This window comes from Vulpes vulpes, chromosome 13 (assembly GCF_048418805.1).
Source record: "Vulpes vulpes isolate BD-2025 chromosome 13, VulVul3, whole genome shotgun sequence".
In the NCBI taxonomy this organism is placed as follows: Eukaryota; Metazoa; Chordata; class Mammalia; order Carnivora; family Canidae; genus Vulpes; species Vulpes vulpes.
Genome location: NC_132792.1, coordinates 31,809,785 through 31,834,248, shown reverse-complemented (window position 1 = coordinate 31,834,248; position 24,464 = coordinate 31,809,785). Strand labels below are relative to the sequence as shown.

The 24,464-nt window shown below is 32.5% G+C and overlaps 1 protein-coding gene across 49 annotated transcripts in view; it reads left to right on the top strand.

The window, feature by feature from the left end:
- Window positions 1-24,464, top strand: part of RIMS2 (regulating synaptic membrane exocytosis 2) — a 589,976-nt gene that overhangs the window by 422,163 nt on the left and 143,349 nt on the right. For 29 of the 49 annotated variants that reach the window (XM_072734082.1, XM_072734080.1, XM_072734079.1 and 26 more), the window contains one exon: window positions 7,133-7,233. The exons of the other annotated variants lie outside the window; for them this stretch is intronic. In XM_072734082.1, the coding sequence (XP_072590183.1) occupies window positions 7,133-7,233 (101 nt within the window). The remainder of the gene's footprint in view (window positions 1-7,132; window positions 7,234-24,464) is intronic. 49 annotated transcript variants of the gene reach the window in all.

Genomic DNA, 24,464 nt, shown 5'->3' with positions numbered 1-24,464 from the left:
AATGCAGAGATCTCAATTTTAATGTAAGTAGGCAAATTTAGATAAGTTTTTAATTAGAGCACAAAAAATATACTGAGTTTCCAATATTCAAAGAAAAAAATATATGAGTCTCTTTCCTAGGATAGGCCTTATTGCAGTTTTTGTATGATAGACATTTTTATCTTTTTATGACTTAACATTCTCAACATTTCTAAATATACTTAAATTTCTATTTCTAAATTAACATAAATGTAAAGTTACATTTAAATTTCTTCATGATGCTCCTCTCAAACCTTCTGTGATATGCATAATAGTGTTATAGTTGAAATGGCTATGTCAGTTAGGCCCCAGATATGAGACACAGTGGTCTTTCATAGTATGTCATGCCCAAACATAAGAAGATGGGGACAAGTCATATACACAGAGCAATAATATGTACTAACTCTGTGGATCATCTTTTCCTCAAAGTAGATTTTACCATCAGGAAAAAGGTGGAAGATTCCAAAGTGCTTAACACATATGGGGAATAGGTTATTAATAACTCAATGAATCTGACTCATGTTTTATCAGTGGTTATTGGACTTTCTGTTAAAAGCAAATTTAATAATAACCATGATTTCCTTCTCCGAGGGACTTTTATCTGAAAATTTAGTTTATCCTGTAAGCTATGTCTCGTTTTTTCAAAGATACAGGGATTGTGACTAAAGGTTAAAAATAACTAAGTTATTAGAAAGTTACTAATATTTTCTTTTTTTTTTCTTTTAAACATGTCACTCACTGTATACAGAAGGGAAAAAAGTATACAGTAAAACAATTACACTTCAGCTAGTCTAAAAGATCCTCCTAGCTTTCTAGATTAGAACTTCCTTATGATTCTTTTTGCTGGGCAAATCCTCTGGTTTAATGAGCTTTTCAAAAACACTTTGTGTCTATCTCTGTGTCTCTCCCAGCCAGGCTCATTCTTAAGATATCTCTTTCTCTCTCCTCCCTCCCTCTTTTCCTTATCTTTCTCCTTCCCTCTCTTCATCTCATTTCTGTTCCTGTCTCTGTATACACACACACACACACACACACACACACAGAATAAAGTAAAATTTAATACATGCCATAGCAGGGCAAACAGCATAGGGATTTCTAGACTATTTATATTAATGAAATAGATATGATAATATAAAAGAACACACACTTAAACAGTATTTGGCCTCAAAATTAACCAACCAAATAGTTTTATAGTGGAAGGAATCATAAATAATATCTGGTCCAGAACTATTCATTTTACAGATGGTGAATTTTATGGCCAGACGAGTAAATGAGGTGCTTACATTTATAAGACTTGTGAAATAAAGACTTGAACCCAAGTCTTGTCTAATCTTTTAAACCAGTGCTATTTTGAAGATTTTGTTCACTCCTATGTGTCATAAATATGCCCATAACCTGGACAGTTTCAAAGTCCCATCGGCTCTGTGATGGTTATGTGCACTGCAGTCTCCATGCACAGAACCCTGACTTTCCGCTATAGTCCAAACAATTTTAAATATTAAATATTAAAACCTAAATTGGTGCTAAAATCCAAGACTTCTGAATGATAAAATCTCAGTAAGTCTGTCTACTGAATTTAGATGTTAAAAACAGATATACTCTGTTTTCTTAAATCACTAGGTCACTCCTAATGACATATGTCCTAAAGTAGTTTAAATATCAGTTTTCTTTTATCTATAGGGAAAAGAGTCTAGGAAATTTGCTATAGCATCTCCTTTGAAGTATTATTTAATTAATATAGCAGAGAATTAAGAGAGAAACAGCAGATAGATACACACAGTAACAACCTAGAGATCTAAAATAGGTTGTCAAGGTTTATAACATAATTTAAAAGCCTATGAGCTTCAAGGTAGTACAATAGTTTTGTAAATTTCTAGAGCCTTTAGGTTTCAGTTAATTCCATCATTCACTTAGGCACAATTGGAGTTCAGTCTTCCTACAGTCCTAGGAGCAAAGAAAAGATCATTTTATAAGCAAACACATTATAAACCAAATCAAATTATATTTTCTTTCACTCCCGATGTGTTAGCTCCTAGTAACCACAGTAGAAACATCCTCAAAATTGATTGATTTGAAAATAAGTATTCCTCAAAATTTGTGAGATAGATGATGGGGATTAAGGAGTACACTCCTGATGAGCACCATGTGATGTATGGAAGTGCTGAATCAGTATACTGTACACCTGAAACGAATATTAAACTGTATGTTAACTAATTTAAATAATTTAAATAAAACTTAAAGAAAAAGATTTTTTTTTAAGAAAAAGATTAAATTTGTTTACACTTTAAAAGATAATGCTAAAAGAAAGGAAGAGAGAGAAAGAGAAAATGCTTCCCTTTGCCCCAGGACAAAAGCAAAATTAATCGGGCACATAATGTATAATTTTTAGCTCAATATTTATTTACATGCTTTTTAAATTTAACTTTCTCCAATGTTTGTTATTCTCTGCATTGCATCGATTTAAACAAATAATTTAGCTAACGAAAGTGTACTTTTTATGAGTTTCTAATATATATTAAAATTTTAGTATAAAAAATCAAAGTTTCTTGAGTAATTATGAAGAAATCATTTTAAAGTAACTTCAAAAAATTTTATTGCATAGTTTCTGAAGTCCTACATTTGAAAAACCCAATAAGGAAAATTTTAAAACATGCCAGGTCACTTTTTTGTTTTAATATTCATAAAAATTGAAAAGATCTGCACTTTATCGCGTTTGGAATTATTTCTCGTTATATACCATTTTCAATCAATATACCCAAATGCTTTTATTTAACAAATAAATATATATCCCTTAGGTAAATTAAGCAATGAACAGTTGTGTATTTGCATTTTAAAAATTATTTAGCATTTATTTCCAAAGCACTTTTATCAAATCATGACAAAAACACAGGTTTTCAAGCCAAATAATTTATTCTTTTTCACAAAAACACTATGTTTTGTGTTTTTTAAAGTAATATTTTTCTTCTGTACAGTGCCTTTGTGGGCATTTTATAAACTATATATTAACCCAAATAAGAAAACAGTAGCACTTAATTTCAATAACCAGCGATAACTACTAGCGTTCTAGAATATAAATCTTAATTTTTCCCCTCTCTTTGTGTTTTGTATAGGTTATGTGTGTACATATATTTTTATGAACATATATGTAGTTTTTTAAAATTATAGTTTATAAACTATAGTACATTACCATTTAATCTGTTTTATAATTACTAATTATAATATCTTTATTTTACATTTATATATGTGAATGCACATGCACATTGTATGCATTATTTTTCATGGGTGCATCATAATATTCTGTAGATACACTGTAAGTGCAGCTTACTAACCCCTATCGTTGGACATTTAGTTTCTTTCCCTAGGCCTTTACAATTTTCAAACAATGTAGTAATAAATATACTTGCAGGTACATCTTGCACATTGATTTCTTTAGGAATAATCCTGGGAAGTGAAATTTCGGGTTCAAACATATGACCATTGTAAAGCCTTTTGATACATAGTATCAAATATGTTATATTTTTAAGCAGTTTTCTTTTTATCACAGTACATCAGGTACTTTGGAAAACATTCATATAAATGACCATCAATTTTTTGTCAAAAGCTGTCAGTTACTGTCATCGGCAAAACAAATTTTTTCACGGTTAACAGATATTGAAAGACAGCTAAAGTATTCAATAAAGTCAAGGGCAATATTTTCTTTTTGAATTGCTTGGCCTTTGAAAATAAAATAACAACCTAACAAAATATTACATTTCTCTTTTATTTCATACATTTTTATTTATTCTTATTTATCTCATTATGTCTTATGTAGTCATTTTAACAATTTCTATTCTTACTCCTCTGAGTAGTGAAAAACATTAATAAGTTACTTTTATAGTCTATCCTACTGAAACTAGAAAATAAACATAAGCAACCGTGCTTTCTCCTGTGTAATTGTCGCCTCGAAGTGGGCAAGTAGCTGCATACACTGATTAGACCTTTTTCTTTATTGCATTTTATTTACTATGTACATACATGCTGATTTTAGCATTTAAAGATTATGTGAATTTGGCCCTTTTAGCTTTGTTCACTTGGAATATATTAATTCTGTCACTGTCATTGTTATTGTCTGTAATCTTGTTCCTCTCCCACTTTGTATTTTCTTGGAAGAAAAGTTTGTAAACTAGGATTCAGTAGGATAGTTCCCAAAAGTAATTTTTTCCTTTCCTTGATGGTTTGGCAAAATATACTTAATTTAAAAAATATACTTCTACTATATGCATGAGGAATATACTTCTTTAACTTCAATCAGAAAAAAAGTCTCAGATAATATTTTGTTTTATGCTCAGATTACATTTATTATATCCCTGTGTATTTTATGAAAATCAATTAGATTTGTTAAAGCTACACTTTATCCATATTGTTATTAAGTATTTGGGGAGCTTCAACAGAAGACAGTTTTGTATTTCCTATGATAAATCTCTTTACCAGTAGGATACTTTTCTCTCTAAGAATATTGTTGTTTGTGAACTGTTTTCTTTATGAGAATAGGTTGATAAAAATGTAGAAGAGGAATGGAAGACTTCGTAGATGCCAAATAGTTTTGGAGAGAGGAATGTCTGGTTACTGTTTGTCCTAAGGATTAACCTCCTAGGAAAATTTGAAGTTATAAATTAAAAGTATATTTACCCAAGTTTGTTGACTGTATATCCAGTAAGGTGGTTACTTGACATTTCATTAGTTAAGCCTCTAATAAAGAATCTTTCCATTAGAGTCTGTCTATATATGGTAATTGGGTCTGTAGATGAGAGATGTGTTTGAGATTGGAATTTAGTTGATAATGTGTTAAACCAATTATATCACTCTATTTTCGTCTTTGTTTACTTATAGCAAATACAAATTAATATTCTTCTTAAGCCACCCTCAGTGACCTGTTAAATATAAATGATGTTCCATAAACCTGATTCTACAAAATCTTTAACCATTACTAAGGAGAAAGGCTCCTTTTCAAAGCAATACTAAATATGCTTTTTAAAAACAATGCTTTAATGCAGGAGTCATCAAACCATGGCCCACAGACCAAATCAGGCCCTCTGTCTGTTTTGTAAATAAGGTTTCAATAGAACAATGACACTCATTTGTGTATGCGTTGTCTATACCTGCTTTTGTGTTATAATGGCAGAGTTGTGGTAGAAAATATATGGTTTGCAAAGCCTAAAATACTTATTAACGGCCCTTTACAGAACAAGTTTGTGTCAACCCCTGCCGGTATATATATCACATTACTACCTGGTAATTAAAAAGAATTCGATGTAGCTTTATAGGAGGCTGATGTCCAGAAAATAGTCTAAATATTAGAAAATGCCATGTATATGTATGTATGTGTATATATCTATATGTATGTATATATTTATGTATATATAAAATGTGCTTAAACTTGTCTATTGGTGCTATTCATATTAATATACGATCTTGCCACTATGATATCAAAATGAAACTTTTTAAAAGAACTTCCCACTCAATTTAGCTAATATTCTTTAAGTACACACAGTTGTTTTGATACAGGGATGACTTTTTTGTTCCCTCACCCTTGGAGAAAATAAACATTTACCTGAGAGAATATCCCTTGGTTAACAAACAATTCCAAAATTGTATTTTAATAGACTAATAGATATTTATACTTGACTGCATTTTACATTCATATCATGGAGGTACTCATTTGTTTTTATATATCATCAACTTATATTAATATGATACTTATTTTTCTATTTTATTATTTGGCACCGATTTAATCAAATCATTATTAAAACAAGACTCTTCAAAGGAACAAATTGCCTCACTTTATTGAATAGTTGATTTAATTTTGTTGCTATACTTAGAGGTCATGTAATATAGACTATACATTCTTTTATTTAGGATTTTATTACTCCTTTTTGAAGTCTTTTCTTTTTATGCCTTATTTTAAATAAATTGATTTTATCTTAAAATTTGTTACCAACAAGAATTATCTGATATACAATGAAATTTTTTTCAGGATAAGCATTAAAATACTTATTTTTGAATGGCACACTTTTGTCTAGGGATCTTTACTGCAGTATTCAGGTTATGATGTTAAGCAAGGGGCATATATATATATGTTTACATTCCTCCCCATACTCAGTGGTTATAAATTTACATAACAACAACTTATAGATAGCCCAGTAAGGTATGATTATTTTTCCCAGTTTGTAGATTTGTAGTATACAACTAAGATTTTGTTTTTCCATTATGTGTATTTAGGAGAAATGGAGTTTTCCTATAAAATCCTTCAATAAAAGTCATAAATATACCTTAAAAACACTTTTTCATGTTTGCAAAGATTTGCTAACTGAATTTAGTTTTTGTTCTAACCAAAGATTTTAAAGACCCACTTGGTATTTATAATTGATGTGTTGGGAGGTAGGACCTGTTACAGAGTATTAGTCGCATTTTGTAATAGGCTTACCATCTCAATTTCTCACCTCCTTACATTTTTTCTTTTCTGAGATGATTTCAGTTACATTCTATGCCTTTACTGGCATAGTATGTTCTTAGGAGTATTATTTTAATTGCCTCTTTCTTGGTGCTAGATCTAGAAAATTCAAGTTCAACCATAAGTAAGCTGGGGCAACCTGCTTTAAAACGTGGGCTAAATTTATGATAATAGTTTCTAAACACAGTTGTAAAATTCATTTGAAACCAGTTAGACTTACAGCTGTTTTTCAGCAAATAAATCAAATCCTGATGAATTAACATCCAAAGTTTATATAGTATTGCTATCATCAAGTTTATGTACTGTCAAATATATTCTCTTAGGCATACATGTACCAGAAAGTGTTTTCTATCTAGTTAAGATTTGTTGTTCTGTTAAAATTCATTTACATTTTATTCAGATTAGAATATTTTTACATATTTAGTAAGCATGCTTTTATTCACCGAACTGCATACTTTAAACAAAACTAAGAAATAATATGACATTTGAATTTGTACGTACTACCTTGAATGAAAGTAATATATCAGCCTAGCATCTCTTCTATTATTCTATTATACATCCTGTAAGTAGGGCTCAGAAATAAGAACTGAACATTAATTTTATGGATTTTTTTCTACTCGATAGGTGCTATGGATATAGAGGAGAGAAATCGCCAAATGAAAATTAACAAATACAAACAGGTAGCCGGATCAGATCCCAGACTGGAACAAGATTACCATTCAAAGGCAAGACATTTTTCTTTTTAAAAGTTGTAAAATAAACAATCATTTGAAATGGTTAGATTCTCTTCAACTTCTGAATGCAGATTAGTTAGACAGAAACATATAATGCAATGGCCCCTTGATAGCAAATGATAAAATTTATGTGTTATATTCCAACTTATAGGGATAGAAATTAACTTATTTTTAAAAAGTAATTATATAATATAGAAGATTAAAGAGGTGAAACTCATAAATGATTTGAAGAACGAATCTTTTATAATTTTTTATATTATAAAATCCATAAGGCCCTAATACCCTCAAAACTGTTTAGGAAGAACATCTATGGTCTTCCCATTTATAGAAATTTTTTTTCAATTATAGTATTTTAATTGAATCTGGTTTAAAAATGAGTTATTAGAACAAAATATATACCATATGAGATGTTGTAAGTTCAAAAGGATTTTTAGTGAGCATCTTTTTGAGCCACATTTTGGGAGTAAGTTGAGGTATGAGGTCTACCAGGGGAAACTCTTGCCTTTCATTGCTTTTATATTTTCAAACATTTTTAGGTTCATGATATTATTCATGGTCAAAGTCATGAAAAGACTTTGCTTTGATGTACCTATTTAAGATTTAAAATATTTAAGACTAAAAATACCAAAATTTACTCATAACATTTAGTTAGTATGCTATGACTTAGTAATGCAACCGTGTAATATTTGTGGTTTATATATCTGTGTATTATAGATAAAAATTTGATTTTTATACACTTTGGTTTATTTTATCTTAACCTACTTAACCTTTGGTTCCTCTCCATTATATTCTATTCTTTGGTAAAGCACTGGCTACATTGGATATGCATATGTGGTAGGTAGCACAGGTTTCTAGTTTCCCCACTATACAACCTGCAGGAGGCAGAGATTCTTACAACAGCATCATCTTTCAAAATCACCAATCTCTTCCCCAAGTTACACAATTACTGACATGGTAAATGTAGAATTGTTCATCACACAGTTCTGATGCACTGGAAATGACACATGCCTAAAGCCAGAGAAAGGTAAATTCAAGACAAATAAACAAAGCCTTGCTTTTACTCAACAGGTCCTAAACCTCTAGAAATTTTTTTCTAAAATAAAAATATGAATAACTTCAAATAGGCTCAGTGAATTTCATAGAAAATCATTTTATAATGATACAGTATCTCAGATACATACCTAATCTTTAATGCTTAATGTCAGAAATGATATCTATGTCTTCCCAAGTACTTCTGGTATTTCTTCTTAGGGCTAAATAAATACACTTGATCTTTTGTGGCATCTCTTATACTCTAATCTCTCATTTATTCATTATATATAATCCAAATACCGTGGCATGTAGTCCTAACAAAACAGGATATTAAAACTTCTAGAAACATGTCTTCAACTAACACAAATTTTTTTCGCTTATCTCCCACTATATTTTAGGAAAGAATGTAGATGATTTTTAAAAATACATATAATACTCTCAATAATGTTGTCAATGAAGAGATGAATATCAGCGGAAAATAAGGGCATAACAAAGTGACACTGGAAGTAAAGTTTGTGAACAAAATGCATAATGTGAGATCCTGTATACCTGCTGGATGTGAAGCATATATTTTGACTGAGCTTCCTAAAGAGAGAAAACTGGGTCAATTGTATTATACAATAAAAACAAGTTCCTTAGATACCAATGATTCTTGTTATAGATACCTGACAGAAATTTACTCTAGGAGGATGGACCAATGGAATATAATAGACATGGCTCCACATTTTTTTTTCATAAAAACTAGTTTTGATTCCATTCCAATATATAAATAAATTAATGCTTTTATCTTCAAAGTTTTATAACTTTGACACCAATTATTTTGGGATAGAGAATATTAAATCTTGGCAAAAATTTCACTAAGCAATATAATTTCGTAGGTATTCTGTAAGGAAATGGTTTTCGAAGTGTGGTCCCAGACCAGTGGCATCATTACCTGAGGACTTCTAGAAGTCCAGGTCTCTGGCCCACTTAGTTAATCAGAACTCTGGGGGTGGGGTCCCTGTGTTTTAACAAACCTACCCGGTGATTCTGATGGACACCAAAGTTCGAGAACTACTGCTCTAAGGTGAGCCGCTTGTAAAATTGACTTCCTCTATTAGGATCTTAGCTGGAAGCCATGATGAATGATGTCATTAAAAATGGAGACTTTGAGAATAGATGATCTGACACCTTTACAAGTCGCTCATGGTTTGTAATATCCTATCACTTGAATGTCAAATACTTATCATTATGTTCTCTATTACTGAAGTTATACATTCAGCTTAATTAAAAATGTATTTAAGCCATTGAGGTATAACTTCTTTAAGGAGTCCAAAACACAACTCTGTTTCATTACCCTACAAATTATTTACTGATGTAGAATTATCTTTGCTGAGTCATCTCCCCATCATCCCTAACTTGATCATCCTCTGTCATGGATCAAAAAGAAAATTACAGAAGATACTTTTTCAGTCAAATTTTTGACAGTATCCATTTTTAAGTACTCATAAATAATTAAATATAAATACAGCTTATATTCCCATTCTTTTCTTCTTTATTTTGATAACAAGTATTAATTTAAGGCTTGTTCTTGAGCCATATGCTTTAATACATTATATCTTATTCTTGACAAAAATCATTTACAGATAAAGAATTAAGATATTGAAAGGTTAAGTAAAAAAAAAAAAAAGAAAGGTTAAGTAATCTGCCCAAGTTCACATGGCCACTGAATCCTGGAAAGTATTAAGCTGATTCTCAAATTTAAGATAACTAAGATCAAATCTAAAACTTCAGACATAGGGAGCATTTGCTCTACTTCTGAGCTATATTCCTGAAATTTTGGTGAGGCTATTAAGAAGCTTTGGTGGAATCTAATTTAGTGCTAGTAAAGTGTTTTTTTGATTACACAGTCCACATTTTAAATGGCATTGCCTCCCTGAATTTTTCAACCTTTCCATACTGATAGTTGTAAACAATTCTTACTAAGTTTTTAGAAATCTCCATAATAATTGACTTTGAAAGTGTCTGTAGAGCAATAACTATTAAGTTACTTGCTAAGAATACTTTTACTAGGAAATTTGAAGACAGAAAATTTTTATTTAATAAGAACAGTAAACGGCATGTGCAGACATGATTCCTATTCAATCAGTGGGTGATTTCTCAGGGGTTTTCCCTCAAAACAGACTTTAAGTTTTTTGGTTTGGTTGGTTTTTTTTTTAAGATTTTATTTATTTATTCATGAGAGACAGAGAGAGAGAGAGAGGCAGAGACACAGGCAGAGGGAGAAGGAGGCTCCATGCTGGGAGCCCGACATGGGACTTGATCCCAGGTCTCCAGGATCCCACGCTGGGCTGAAGGCTGCACTAAACCGCTAAGACCCAGGCTACCCTCAAAACAGACTTTAATGATGCAGTCTGTACACCCCTGTGTCTCTCTTTATCCCAGCTTAACTCATCTATTCTACTCTCAACAGAAATTTAAGGACCAACTTTGATTTTTTTTTCTATAAAATAAATATTCTCTGCTCTTCATTGGTTCAGAAAAAGGTGATTTGTCCATTAAATTTAACAGTGCAAAATATAATTCAGCATAGACCAACTAGGCTTCTTTGAGTTTTATAATTGCTGTTAACCTAATTAGCAATAACTGAATGTCAAACAATGTGTAAATATACCTGAAAATTAATGTGGAGAATTTGGTAATGCTTATTTAAATATATAATGTTTATTTTTTAATTAGACATATTTATTATTTTACAATGATCCTGGAAGGTATTTTTTAAAAGGGTAGTCTCTAACATTTCACTAGAGAATGTTATAGAATTCATTGATACAGTATTTATTTGGAACTCAAAGCTTTAATCTCTGCAGAAATAATGCTGTTTTTTTTAATTAAATAATTAAGTAATTAAAATAAATAAATAAGTAATTTTGTGTTCCTTCAAAAATATCTTGCTCTTATAGCATAAGTGCTATTTATAAATACCATATTATAATATTCTGGTTTCTTACTTATCTCCCTAGAATTAAGTAATAAAGCCCCTAAATGCCCAGAACTTTTCAGATGTGAACCAGGAGCCCATATTAATGCATTTAACCCTTAATCTAATAGACTGAGTTAGTGTTCAGGGACCAGAGGTCAGCATAGTAAAAGAAAGGAAAGGGGGTTTTTCTCCATTCATTGTGCAAGCACACATGACCCTACTTCTTGTCACCTTGTTCCCAAGCTTTTTGTCCTTTAAGGACACATACACCTACATCAGAGACCCATCAAAAGGAAAGCAATCAAACTAACATAATTTACATTATAATATGAATAACATAACAGCAAAGAAACAGTTTCAGTTTTTGAAACCTATAACTACAACTAAAACTCATGTTGATGGAATTGCAATTTCAGTGTAAACAATTTCAGACAGTTAAAATATTTTTGCCAAATAGGTTATCACTGTTAACTAAGTCGTTCCCTTTATTAGAGTTTATTTTCTTCTCCACACCGAGGATACACATTCAGTGCCAGCCTTAAGTGTCTTAAACTGCCTTTCAAGACATAGGCAATAGAGACACCGGAAAGAGCTAGTACTGGTTAGGAGTGGCCAAATATAAGCTGTTTATAAGTTTGATGTTTGTAAACAGGAGTCCTTGAAGACTCCAATATTATCAAAACATGCAGGGTAGTGCGGAAGTTGGGAGCACAGCCTGGAGCCAAGCAAACTCCCCCTTGGGTGACTTTGGATAGGTTAACCCCTTATTTTCAGTTTCTTTATCTATTAAATTGGCTTTGAGATGTATTTCGTAGGGTGATAGGACGAAATGAGATGATGTATATAAATGGTTTAGCATTTAGTAAAATGCCAGACACATGGTGCAGATAACATTTGTTTTTATTTTTGTCATAACAACAGCAAATGTAATTGTAGACACCAGAAATTAAAATGACAAGGTCGAAAAGAAAAAGTAAAGAAATAATTGAGCTAATGAGAAGGATTTTAGAGTAACTCAAATATTATGGAATATTTCCTTAATTCTCAGAATATTCAAGCATCAGAGATCTAAAAGGAAAAATCAAATTTAGGGAGAAGATTCTATGAATCTTCAAGGGATTAAAAATGAGATTAAAATGAGAGACTGGAACATAATGAGTCATGGGAAATTACAACCTAAATTACTGAAATTTCTTAATGTGTTATCGGGACGCCTGGGTGGCACAGCTGTTGAACGTCTGCCTTCAGGTCAGGGTGTGATCCAGGTCCAGGAATTGAGTCCCACATCGGGCTCCCTGCAAGGAGCCTGCTTCTTCCTCTGCCTGTGTCTCTGCCTCTCTCTCTGTGTCTCTCATGAATAAATAAATAAAATCTTTTCTAAAAAATTGTGTTAACAAGGCTGAAGTTAAATGAGCCTGGCCCTTGGAAAGTGAGCAGTTAACAGGTGCACTTGTAGACATGGGCATTTAACAGGAAATGCTCCTTCATAGCAGTGATGTACATAGATCTGAACACTGAAAGACTAAATTTATGAAAAGTAAAATTTAAAACACAGATAGGTGGCCTCATACAAATTACTGAGAAAATGCATGTATTTAGTAGAAGTGAAGAAGTAGAAGATGTGTTAATTTTATAGCAATGATTGAAATAAAATGTTCAATTTTTTTTTGGCCTAAGCAGAAAAGTTGAGTGGCTGGCAGCACATAACACAGTCCAGCAACTGAACAGTTGAGCTCATCTTGGTGCCTGCTGGAGGAAATGTGCTGCAGAATCCAAGCTGAAGCTCCCAAGAGAACCTGGTACTCACATGAAACAGACCCCCTTGTGCCAGTGTTAGTTAGATGAAATCATCCGATAAATAGAGCAGGAAAATTTTAATAGGAGCAATCTCAGTAACTCAGTCTCTACCCTGCAAGGGACACAAGGAGTTTGTTAAAATGTCCCATAGGAAGTAATGAAGCTTCCTTTCTTGGAAGAAGCAGTTTATTATTTCATGGACAAGGATAGGATTCAGATTTTCAAAAAATTCCCACTAGGCTTTGTCTAGCCAAATATCTAGCAAGAATGGTTTCATTTGTAAAAATGAGAATTAAGATTACCTACCTGTGGTTTCCATCCCAAGAGAGGTCAAGAAATCTATAACCACTTCTTGATGAAGATGCCCCAGTGAGAATGCTAGTGGCTGCACCTGGATTTCTTCAGTGAAACATACCATTTCTCTAACCTCTGGTCTGCTTTGGCAAATTTTTCTTTTGTGTTAATTTCTCTATAACCCTGCAATCAGCTAGCTTCAAGATCTGTCACAAAAACCCCCAAAGAAACTTCTGGAATTTAGTGAAAGTTGCTAATATGGGAACATAGGAAGAAGACAGACAAGTTACTATACCTAGACGCTTTCTTCTGCCAAACTTAGCCACCAAAGTTCTGAGAAAGTGTGCTGAGTCCTGGTGCTGCTATCCATTCTCAATATTCTCTACCTCTCCTCTACCAGTTGAGGATATATTTTGTCCAAGTACTGCACACAGTGGATTGCTTCCTGGCCCCAAACCAGGCCTTCTGGACTGTCTGGGTGTTTGCCCAAGCCAAACAAGCCTCCAAGCCTTTTATTAGTCACCTGCTGTATACTTTTTTTACAATCACTCTATGGTTGTTCCTTTTCCAAGTGTATTTATGATGAGAAATAAAACTAGTTTTTAAAATCTAGATTATTAAATTAGTAAGTAAGAGGAGTCCTACAAGTGCAAGAGATATTAGCGGTAATCTTATCAAGATGGCCTGAATAAAGAAACTGCAGTCTCACCTACAAAATTGACAAATGGCTATATATGCCTAATTACAAGAGAGTCAGAGATGGAAATGAAAAAGGAACCAGATAAAATCATACTGTAAACACCTTTATATCCTATTTTTCCCTCTTCTATAGTTTCTTACTCATGTTTGTGAGGGTAGGTTTCTCATTTATATTATATTAAATGTCCACCAAACTAGAATTTAAAAGTAACTAAAAATTTTCTGTATACATTTATAGAATTTCTTCCTTTATCTTTGAAATAAATAAAGGAAGGGATGATCAGTGTATCATCAAGGGAGAAAAGGCCATTGAAAGTACACCTTCTTGCTATTGATGTGCATTATCCATAGCCATAGTAACAGCCACGATCACAGCACAACTTCTGAAGTCTTGATTACAATAATAGAAATGTATAGCCAGTATCGTTAGTCACCCTTCAATTTTTAGCAATTATGATTAAATATAGACTGCAGAGTAGTATTAAAAGTGGCCTCCAAAACCAAACTGCCTGGGTTCAAATCCTACCTGTCACTATTTATATGACCTTGAGCAAGTTAGCTAATATCCTTGTACCTAGGTTTCTTATTCTGGAAGATGTGCTAATAATAGTACCTACCTCATAGGATTGTTTTCAAGATTAAACCTATTTATATACATGTATAACTCTTAAACAAAGTTTGGGATATAGTGAGGAATATATACGTGTTAGCTGTGATATGATGATGGTGGTGGTGATGATGATGATGGGAAAGAAGAAGAAAAAGAAGAATCATTTCCAACAGATAACTTGCTCTTACCAAAGCCCTTGGGGGTTCAGGTCTGTGTTTGTTGCAATCTACTAGGTAAAGATAAGAATATCTTTAAGCTAATCCTGAAAATATGCAGGTGGAAAGGGAGGAAAAATATAAAAATTAATAACTTTAAAAGTCTAAAACTTGATTGAAGTTGTATTATTTTTATCAGTTTAGTCAAATCTTTATGTCCCCAAAATTATTTTTCTTACCATTTCTAATCTCTAGCAAGTCGGATGTACATCAATTGTAATTTAAAGAGAGAGAGAGAGAGAGCTAAAATTGTTTTTGCACATAAATTTAACTGTTTCTACACACATATATACACACGCACACACCCTAGAGCTCTGAGCCAAAGGAGAATTTCTCTTTTCCATATTTTAGCTGATGGAAGCAACAACTATTCATTTCTTGCTTGTCTCATAGATATAAATATATCTCGGGCAACCCTCTTGGCTCCCCCTCCCTCTTTGGGAGCTTTATACTCTATTATTCAATACTGCTCAGTAAACCTTGCTTTTCTGCCCACATACACACACACACACACACACACAATATATATGTATTGTTACATATATATATGTTAAATATATAATATATATGTTAAATATATATCACTTTAAGTAAGAGATCTACAGTTAAAAACTTAATGGTACATAATTTTAATGGAATTTAGAAATGTCATATTTTTATGTGTGATTAATCTTTGAATTCAAAAATTTCTAATTTTAGGTTCCTTTTTTCCCTAACATCTGTTATTAGTTGCCTAAGACTGCCATAACAAAAGGCCACAGACTAGGTAACTTAAACAAAAGAAATTAATTTTCTCATTGTCTGGAGGCTTGAGGTCCAAGATCACTGTTAACAGATTTAGTTTGTTCTGAAATATCCCTCCTTGGCCCCAGATGGCTACTTTCTTGCTGTGTGTTCACATGGTCATTCCTGTGTGTATTGGATTAGGGCCTGCCCATATGACCTCATTGTACCTTAATTACTTCTGTAAAAGCCTTATCTACAAATACAGTAAGATTCTGAAGTACTAGGAATTAGGACTACAATATATGAATTCGGGGGATACACAGCTCAACCATAACCTATCTTTACAAAATAATTAATGGTCTTTTAAAATAACTTTGTTGCCTTACAGAAGTATATTTGATTAGAATATGAATAGAGTTTTTATTTTTTTTTTTATTTTTTTTTTTTGAATAGAGTTTTTAAAGCAAGTGACTAAATATAGCTATTCTGTTTCAAACTTTATGACTTTTAAAAATTTTGTTACTTTTTCTATTTCTCCAACTATACTGTCAAATCCTAGGACATGAAATATTTTGTTTTTGTGTTTGCAAGTTCATTTAAAATTTTTTTTCTTCATGATAAAACCACATTTAAATTTAAATATGGTTTTCTTGGTCATAATTTTATTCTGACATTCAAGTCATGAGTCTTTTTTCTTTACATATATTTGTGAATTGCTGCCTACTACTATATAACCACATGTCAGACCAAGAAATATGAAGAGGATATTTTTTAATTGTGAAGAAGTCATTTGAGATTACTAACAAAGCAATTTATATGTTATAGAACACTGTAAAATTACAGAAGAAATTGTAATTTCTTCCTTTTTAGTAAATACAATTTGCTAAAAAACCTGACATAAGAATATAAAGTAACCTATATACAGTGACCTGCTGCTAAAAGTGTCAATGTATGGACAATAGTTGCTATTGCCAAGAGCATAATTTCTTTTAGTATATTGCCTAAGAATACATAGGGAAAACATTTTCCTTTTTTCCTCCTCCTACCAAAAAAATTATTCATTCAACTTGCTTTCAACAAGCCTCCCGAGTTGCTGGCTTGCTAACAAGTATACCTTACAAGGAATAAAAGGGATGAATAATATGGGTCACCAAGAGAAGAGAGAACTTTCTTTATAGAATCAGGGAGGATATGGGAAATACAGAAAGAAGAAAATATGATAAGTACAGCAGAAACATTATTTCCAACTCAAATTCCATGTAATCTAGAAGCATTAAGTATTTTCATATAAAAAATGACAACTCTAAGAATATTCAAAGCAACAGAAATAATGAAAATATATATACCTTCTGAACCAATCATGGCATTTATAACCTCTTAAAATACTTATATTCTGTCTTATATGATAAATACTTGCTTATTTTTTATCTTAAGAATGAGGACTATTTTTTTCATCCTAGTAGTAGTCTCTCTAGTGGCAAGCACTTTGCTTTGACTATCATAGGCATTCAATGGGATATTTTTGTATGAATGAATATGGACATCGATGCTAAGAAGGGAGCTAAAGTGTCAAGGGTGGTATATGTTTGGAAAAGGCTTTAGAGGAGGTGAATGTCAAGTATTTTGTACCAAGGTAAGGACAAGATACAAACTTCGGGAAAAGGGGTATGTAGGTTATTTATTGCATGAGAGTCAGAAGCAAGTTTCTAATAGACATGTAATTATTGGTTTGTGTCTATAGTAATCATAGTAGGAAGAATACTGAGAAAAAATTAGAAGATTTAGGCTCTAATTTTTATTCTACCACTTATGTGATAAGGCTTTGGATAAACTGCCCAATAGTTCTTCAAAACCCAGCTTTTTCTGTGTAAAAATTGAGGAAACTTGGTAATCTATGAAGTGCTACACAAAAACATGGTACACTGGAGGCTGCATTTAAAAAAATATTATATATTAACATTTGGGTTTTAGGCAACCTCGTTAATTAAGAAAATCATTTAATCTCAAGGCCTAATATTTAAAATTAGGTTTGAAGTAGATTTTTTATATTTTATTTCCTTCATCTAAGTGATTCATCAATCTCTGGTCAGGGTCAGGCTCTCTATTAGATGTATTCTCACAAAGGATTGAATCTATGTATATTTAAATTAATTTATGGCATATTAATTATGATTCAGAGAATAAATTTATATAATGTTTTAGCCCATTACTTCACATAAAATAATTGATAGCTAGGTTTGAATTGACACTTAATTGAAAATCTTTAGTCAATGAGGCAGTCAAGAGAGCGTGGAGCTGTCTACACCTATAATTTCAATTTAATTTGGCTAATTATAATTTGAACATGTCTACAATTTTATTCTGTAACAAAAATTAGTTGTAATTTTTCTTCAGTTGGAAGAATTACAGATATTGCTTATTAGCAAAACAAACCCACTAATGTTTTCCTAAACATGGAATTTTGATTATTTCTGTTTCATTAGTTTTGAAGATTGTAAAATAATACTCCAGTCTGGAAATAATTAGTTAACCAATAAGAACTTTTGGCTGGTGATCACTTCAGGAGATAGAAATATTGTGTATAAAGGGTACAGAACTCGACTTGGCACACGAGAGAGCCCAGTAATGAGTTATTTTTATTATTTATTGTACATGTGATGCAGGGATAAAAAAAAGAAAAAAATCTTACAATTGAACTTCATTCTCATGGATGAACCAAAATACACTAGTTCAATACAACTTCTGACTAACAAAAGAAAATGGCTGTTATTTTGTGATTGGCTATTTGCAGGTCATTTTCATGACCTAACATACTCACGGTATGTTCAAGATCCAGTCATGTAAGAACATGTTAGTTCTTACCATTACCATTTTCTGCCTACTCTCTCCCCTAAAGGATGACCTGAATTTTAAATAAATTGTAAAAGGGTTATTTCAGCAGGACATAAAATCTCTTTATCTTTTTATTAAAGTTAGTTTGCAAGATACTATTCTTAAATTATTTTCATGTTTCATTTATTTAAGATCTATCCAGTTATAAGTAGTGTTGTATTGCTATTTTTATGCCATTTTTGTATTCTGATTATATATGTCATTTTAGGTAGAGTTTTTAAAATTTCAGAAAAGGAAGAAAATCTTTATTCTGAAGTAGATACTTAAAATGTGAGTATTTTAAAAAGAAATGACTTAGGTTCTATGTATGCTTGCCTAGTATCCCATTAAACATTAAATTATAGTTCACATTTTTTAATGAAAAGAAATAGAAAGACTTCAGTACTAACAGTTATATTAAGCTTAATCAATTCACTTCTCAATTTCTTAATTTTTACATGTATAAAATTAAGAAGCTAGATTACATGCTCTCTGAGGTTACTTTTAGCTTTAAAATATTGTGATTTCTTTTTAATGACTCAGTGATGAGCGAATAACTAAAAGTATGTTTCAGCACCAAATAACTTTCCTGGGCTTTTTTTTCTTAAACAAAGGTTGGTTATAAGTGAGTCCTCTTCTGTGTATCTGAACTTAATTTTAGGGGACATTTAATAGCTTTTTCTTTTCTGCAACTCAGAACTGCATGCCTGGTGTGTCTCTGAAACTGATCAGCTGTAATACTGGTTTCTGGTTCTGTAACACTAAAAGAAAAAAAATTCCCAGAGACACGGTCAAATGAATAGCAATAAAACAAAGAACTGAGTGAATGGAGTAAAGAAGGGAGAAAAGGAGAGAGTAAGGAAAAAAAGAGAATTTGAAAAGGATGGAAGGAAGGCAGGCAAGCAAAATCCTTCCAATCTAAGAGTTCATTATTAGGGAAACACAGGTATATAAGTGATGCTCTTACAAAATAGGCTATGATAACTGATATGATAAAACTTAACCATGCAAAGGAAATATAAGAAGAAAAATCTTTATTTGGTTTGGAGAAATCTGGGAATACAATGTAGAATAATATATGAGGTGAAGGACATGTCAGGCAGAGGAAGAGCTAAAGCAAAACTGAGGAAGCATATGAGCACAAAGATATATCTTTAAGGAATAACTAGTATAGCTCTTTAGAATGAAAATATACAATATTAGAATATAAGAATGGAAATTACATATTAGAATATAATGGACAAGTTGGCTCAACCAGATCACAGAGGGCATTGAATCACTCAGTTAAAAATCCAGAATGCTCTTCATTATAACCATGGGCTTTGAAGATATTTGAAGAAGTCACCAATATGAACAAATATGAGTTCTAATAGTAAACTTAAGATGCATTTGAAAGGGAGATTAAAGACAAGAAGTCCTATTCAGAGGCTCCTGCTATAGTCTAAACAAGACGTAAATGTTATTCCTTGCCATGTTTTGACTATTGCCTCCATCCCAAATGGTCTTAATGCAAACACAACTGATGCTACTCTATCTTCTCACACCAGGAATGGGAGTAGTGGGCCTCTTCCAGATTTTCAACAGAATGTCATTACATCTGTCTTATTCCTGAATTTGATAGGTCATGGCAATTCTCAGACCCTTTCAGGTGGTTCAACACTTGGCAGCAATTCAATCTGCTATTTAGCCCCCATTCTCTTAGATACCAGTACCTGGAGTTCCTCTATTGCTTTCTAAGGTACTAATATTTGAAAAGGAACGCTCCCCATATCCCCAGTGCATTAAATTTTGTTGTGTTTCTGTCTGCTTCGCATTCCTAAAACCTTTGCCCTGATGCTGTGTTCTTACATTTTATCTCTGTTGCAGCTTTTGAAATGCTAGCTTGCCACTCAATATCTGTAATGTCCCCACCTTATATCCTAATAAAAATATAAATATTCTCTCAAAAATATAAAAATCATAGCAAACCATGGAATTGTTACAGATATTTACAAAGGACCAAGTATAAAGGATTCTTATGACCAAGGATAGCTTCTTTGTGATCTTTCTCAGTTCTAACTAGATCTTACAGGTTTCTTATCTGAGGGTTTGCATTTGGTCACAGTCATGGTACCAGGGCTTTAACACTGACTCTTGGGGAAGTCTGGGCTTAGTGGTTTACACTGGCATCAGGCATTCTGTTCTACCCTCTGTTGCATAGCTATAGATGAAATGTTGTGTATATCACAATGAGGTATGGTTATTAATATACTTAATGGTCTGGGAAGAACAGACTTTGAGGACATTTCTTCATTGAAGCAGAAATTTGAGATGACATTTGTTGGAGATACTACTAAATAATATAGTACAAAAAATAAATGTAAGACTCATTAAGGCCATTGAAAAAGAAAAAACTCATGTACCTTATGTGAATATATCTAAATCAAAAGATGACTAAGTGTTAATACATATTATCTATAAACTTAAAAAATAATTCCTGTCTGAGGTGTTGGGAAAAGAAAATAATATGTAAAATATTTGAAAGCTGTTTGTAAACCATAAAAAGTATCCACATTTTAATAATTAGTGTTACAGTCATGAACTGTTACGTTCCCTGGTTTAACTTTCCTTGATGCCAAGTATGAGGTTAGTTACTAAAAGTAACCCAGGTTAATATTTTTAAGAATAAGAAACATGAATTTCCAAGTCAGGTTTGGTGTGATTCTACTCTGAGTAAATAAGCCAACCTGGTGTCAAAGGACAATGCCTTGTTTTTTTTTAGTGAGATATGGAATTAGAAACTTATTTATAAAGTTTTCGTAGCTCTTTTCAAGTTTTTTTTTAGCCAAGACAAAATGTTTGAGATGATAGCTGAATGATGATGAACACTAAGTATCACAGTCTAGAGTTTCTTTAATTTCACCAAAACTATTCCTAATTATTTTCATGATATAAAAATATTTACTGTGTGTCAAGACCTGTGATCTCATTTGAAGCTCATATCAGGCACAGAGAAGTTAAGAGACTTACCCAAATTTACACAGCTACCAGTAAGTGAGAAACCAGGTTACACATATCCATATTTCAACTCTGTAGCCCATGGTCATTATGATACACTGCCTCTTACCATCAAAATTAGATGACCACATTATAGACTTTATCAATATTGTTAGAGAATATGCCTTTATACCATGAAGTCAGAAAATATTTTTCTGACCCAGAATAGGCCGAATGGTTTGTATTTACATGTTCATGATTTTAAAAAAAAAAAAATCCTGGCAAAGTTATCTGAATAAAGAATTTTTTTTTTCACAAACAAGTTCCCAAACAGCAGCCCAGGCCTGATCCCGCTCTTTTAGGAGCCAAGCTTCCCATTCGTAGAGCTTGTCTTCCGGCTCCCTGTTCTTAGAGTAGGACATTCATGCTCATTGTCACAGAATGACTACTGCACCCCTAAGCCCATGGTTTTAAACTCCAATTAGATAGAAAAGCAAAGAAGGAAAGGCAACTGGCCATCCCAGCTGAATCAGCCTGCTCTAATAACTCTCTCCAACCCCTACCTCCAGGGCTCTACTCTGAGCTAGGGGCATCCCTTTTCAAGTTGCAGTTTGGGGGCTAGGGAGGAGACAGGCTGGATCCAGAGTCACAGAGACCAGACTCAAGTCAAATGATCACCCCGGCTACAAGGAAAATGGAAAATGAAGTTGTTTTGCTTTGTTCTTTTTGTCATTGTTAGACTACTGAAGTAAATCTGGATTTGTTTAGTAAAGAACGAAAAAAGAGAAAGAATATTGGTAGACAGTCAGCAGCAACTATGACCAATAAATAGGAGTAGTAGATTTGAATTACCAACATGATAGACCAAGGACCCATTCATATGCCTCTAATAGCTAAATATCCAGATATTTGTTACTGTAAAATGAATAAGTGATATTTCCTGACTAATTAGATTGGAGAATATTGAAGAAAGAGAAATCAAAGGTAACTCACAAATTTTCTAGATTTTAGTTTGATATTGAGCCTATTAAATAATTCAGGGAATGTAGGAGATACAGAATAGCTGGTTTGGGGTGAAAGAGAATAAATTTGGTTTTGGCCACATTGAATGTGATGTACCTGCAGAACAATATATGGAAGATGCCCTTTTAGCCCCTGGAAATACAAGTGTGAAGTTTGGGGGATAAATGAGAGCAGACGATAGGGATTTATTAGTAATTAACTAACAGTGAAAATGCACAGATAATGGACCAGATCAACCTGGGGGGAATATACATAGTGAAAAGAAAAGTGGACTATTGATCAAAATTTGGGGAAAATATAATTTAAAATCAGGTCAGGGAAAGTAAAGCTGGCAAAGGAGATTAAGAAGAAATAGTGACAGAGCCAGGAGAGAAACCATGAATGATATTATCTGAGAAGCCATTTATGGAAACATATCAGAAGGAGAGAGGACTTCAATAATATTAGATGTAACAGCAACATCAAGAAAAAAACTGAAGAAAATACTGGCTGGCAAATTAAGATATTATTGGTGGTTTTTGTTTGTTATTGAGAACAATTTCAGTAAACAGTAGATTAGAATGGGTGAAACGTTATGGATTCTGAAGAGAAAAGTGAAAAATGCATTTGTTAAGAGCAAAAGCATGAGTTCTGTAGGTACCTGAGATCTGCAGATCTGGAATTTCATTGCAGAACTGGCATTTCTGTTTCTAAAAATTGTGAGACATTGATGGAAATAAATAACAGATGATGAGAGCAGCTGATTACTCACAGACATGGAGTTCCCACAGAAGCAAGCCTTTGGGATCATAATAGACTAGTAGTAATAATTACTCCTCTACAAATTCTCCAGAAAAAAAAAATTATTAATCTTACAAGTTTCCCTCAGACCAAAGAGAGTTGGCTCTTTAGTAAGTCTTGGCCTATAGGCTAATGGTGACTCTTCCTACTAGTATGTTTTTTTTCCCCCTTAAGCTATTCTTGCTATTCCATCTTTCACAAGATTTCCCTGGATGAGTAATTTACAGATACGACATCTTATTGTTCCTTACTGTTGTCTTCTGGTGAATCTCAGTGAATCCTACACACAATGCATATATTTCTAAATCCCATGCTTGGTAGTATACACCAAGTCTGCTTTTGGTGACCACTTGGTAACTTGAAATTAGCCATGGTGGGAGTATTTATTCCTCAGAAATTAGCAAACTCTGTAAAGAAGAACTTCTTTCTCTTGGATACCTGGTTGTTTAACATGAATCAGCACACCGCGCTGCCTACACTCACCACAGGGAATAAGAGAATTTACATGAAATTTTATTCAGCTATCTTCTCTGACTTAATGCTTCATACTGGAGATAATACTCCAGTATATAGTCCAGATAAAACAACCATTCCCTTCATTTCAATTCATTACACATTAAATGAGTTCCTACTACATGTCCAGCAAGGATCTAGATAATGGCAATACATACTAAAATAAATAAGACAGTCATTATTCTCAGGGAGTTTAAAATCTAGGCAGGATAGATGATAGATGGATAGATAGATAGATAGATAGATAGATAGATAGATAGATAGATAAGGTGTGTGAGAGATACATTATAAAATCGAAAAAAAAAAAAAAAGCATGAATAACATAGTGTAGGAACACTCCAGACAGCAACTAACTCTCTTTGAAGGAATGAAGAGTTTTCTAGTTTTTTAGGGGTTTCATTTGCAGAATATTGTTTATAAGGCTAAATCTTAAATTAGCCCTCAGTTTTGTATAGCTTTTCCTCAGTCTCTTCTCCCTCTCAAGTAGAGACCTTATCACACAATACCCTCTTTAGGAGTCCTATCTAAACAAAATTGGCTGTAACAGATTTTTCCACAGTGCAATGTTCATATCAAAGCACTGATAAGAGCCTTGGCTTAGGCCAGAAGGGAATAGCTCCTCAAAGGGAGAGTTCCTGCAGTTGTGGTACTATCAAAAGACAACAGGGCTCTCTTTGAATTATGATCTGAAATACTGTAAAAATAGGTTAGCAAAAGTGAGAGC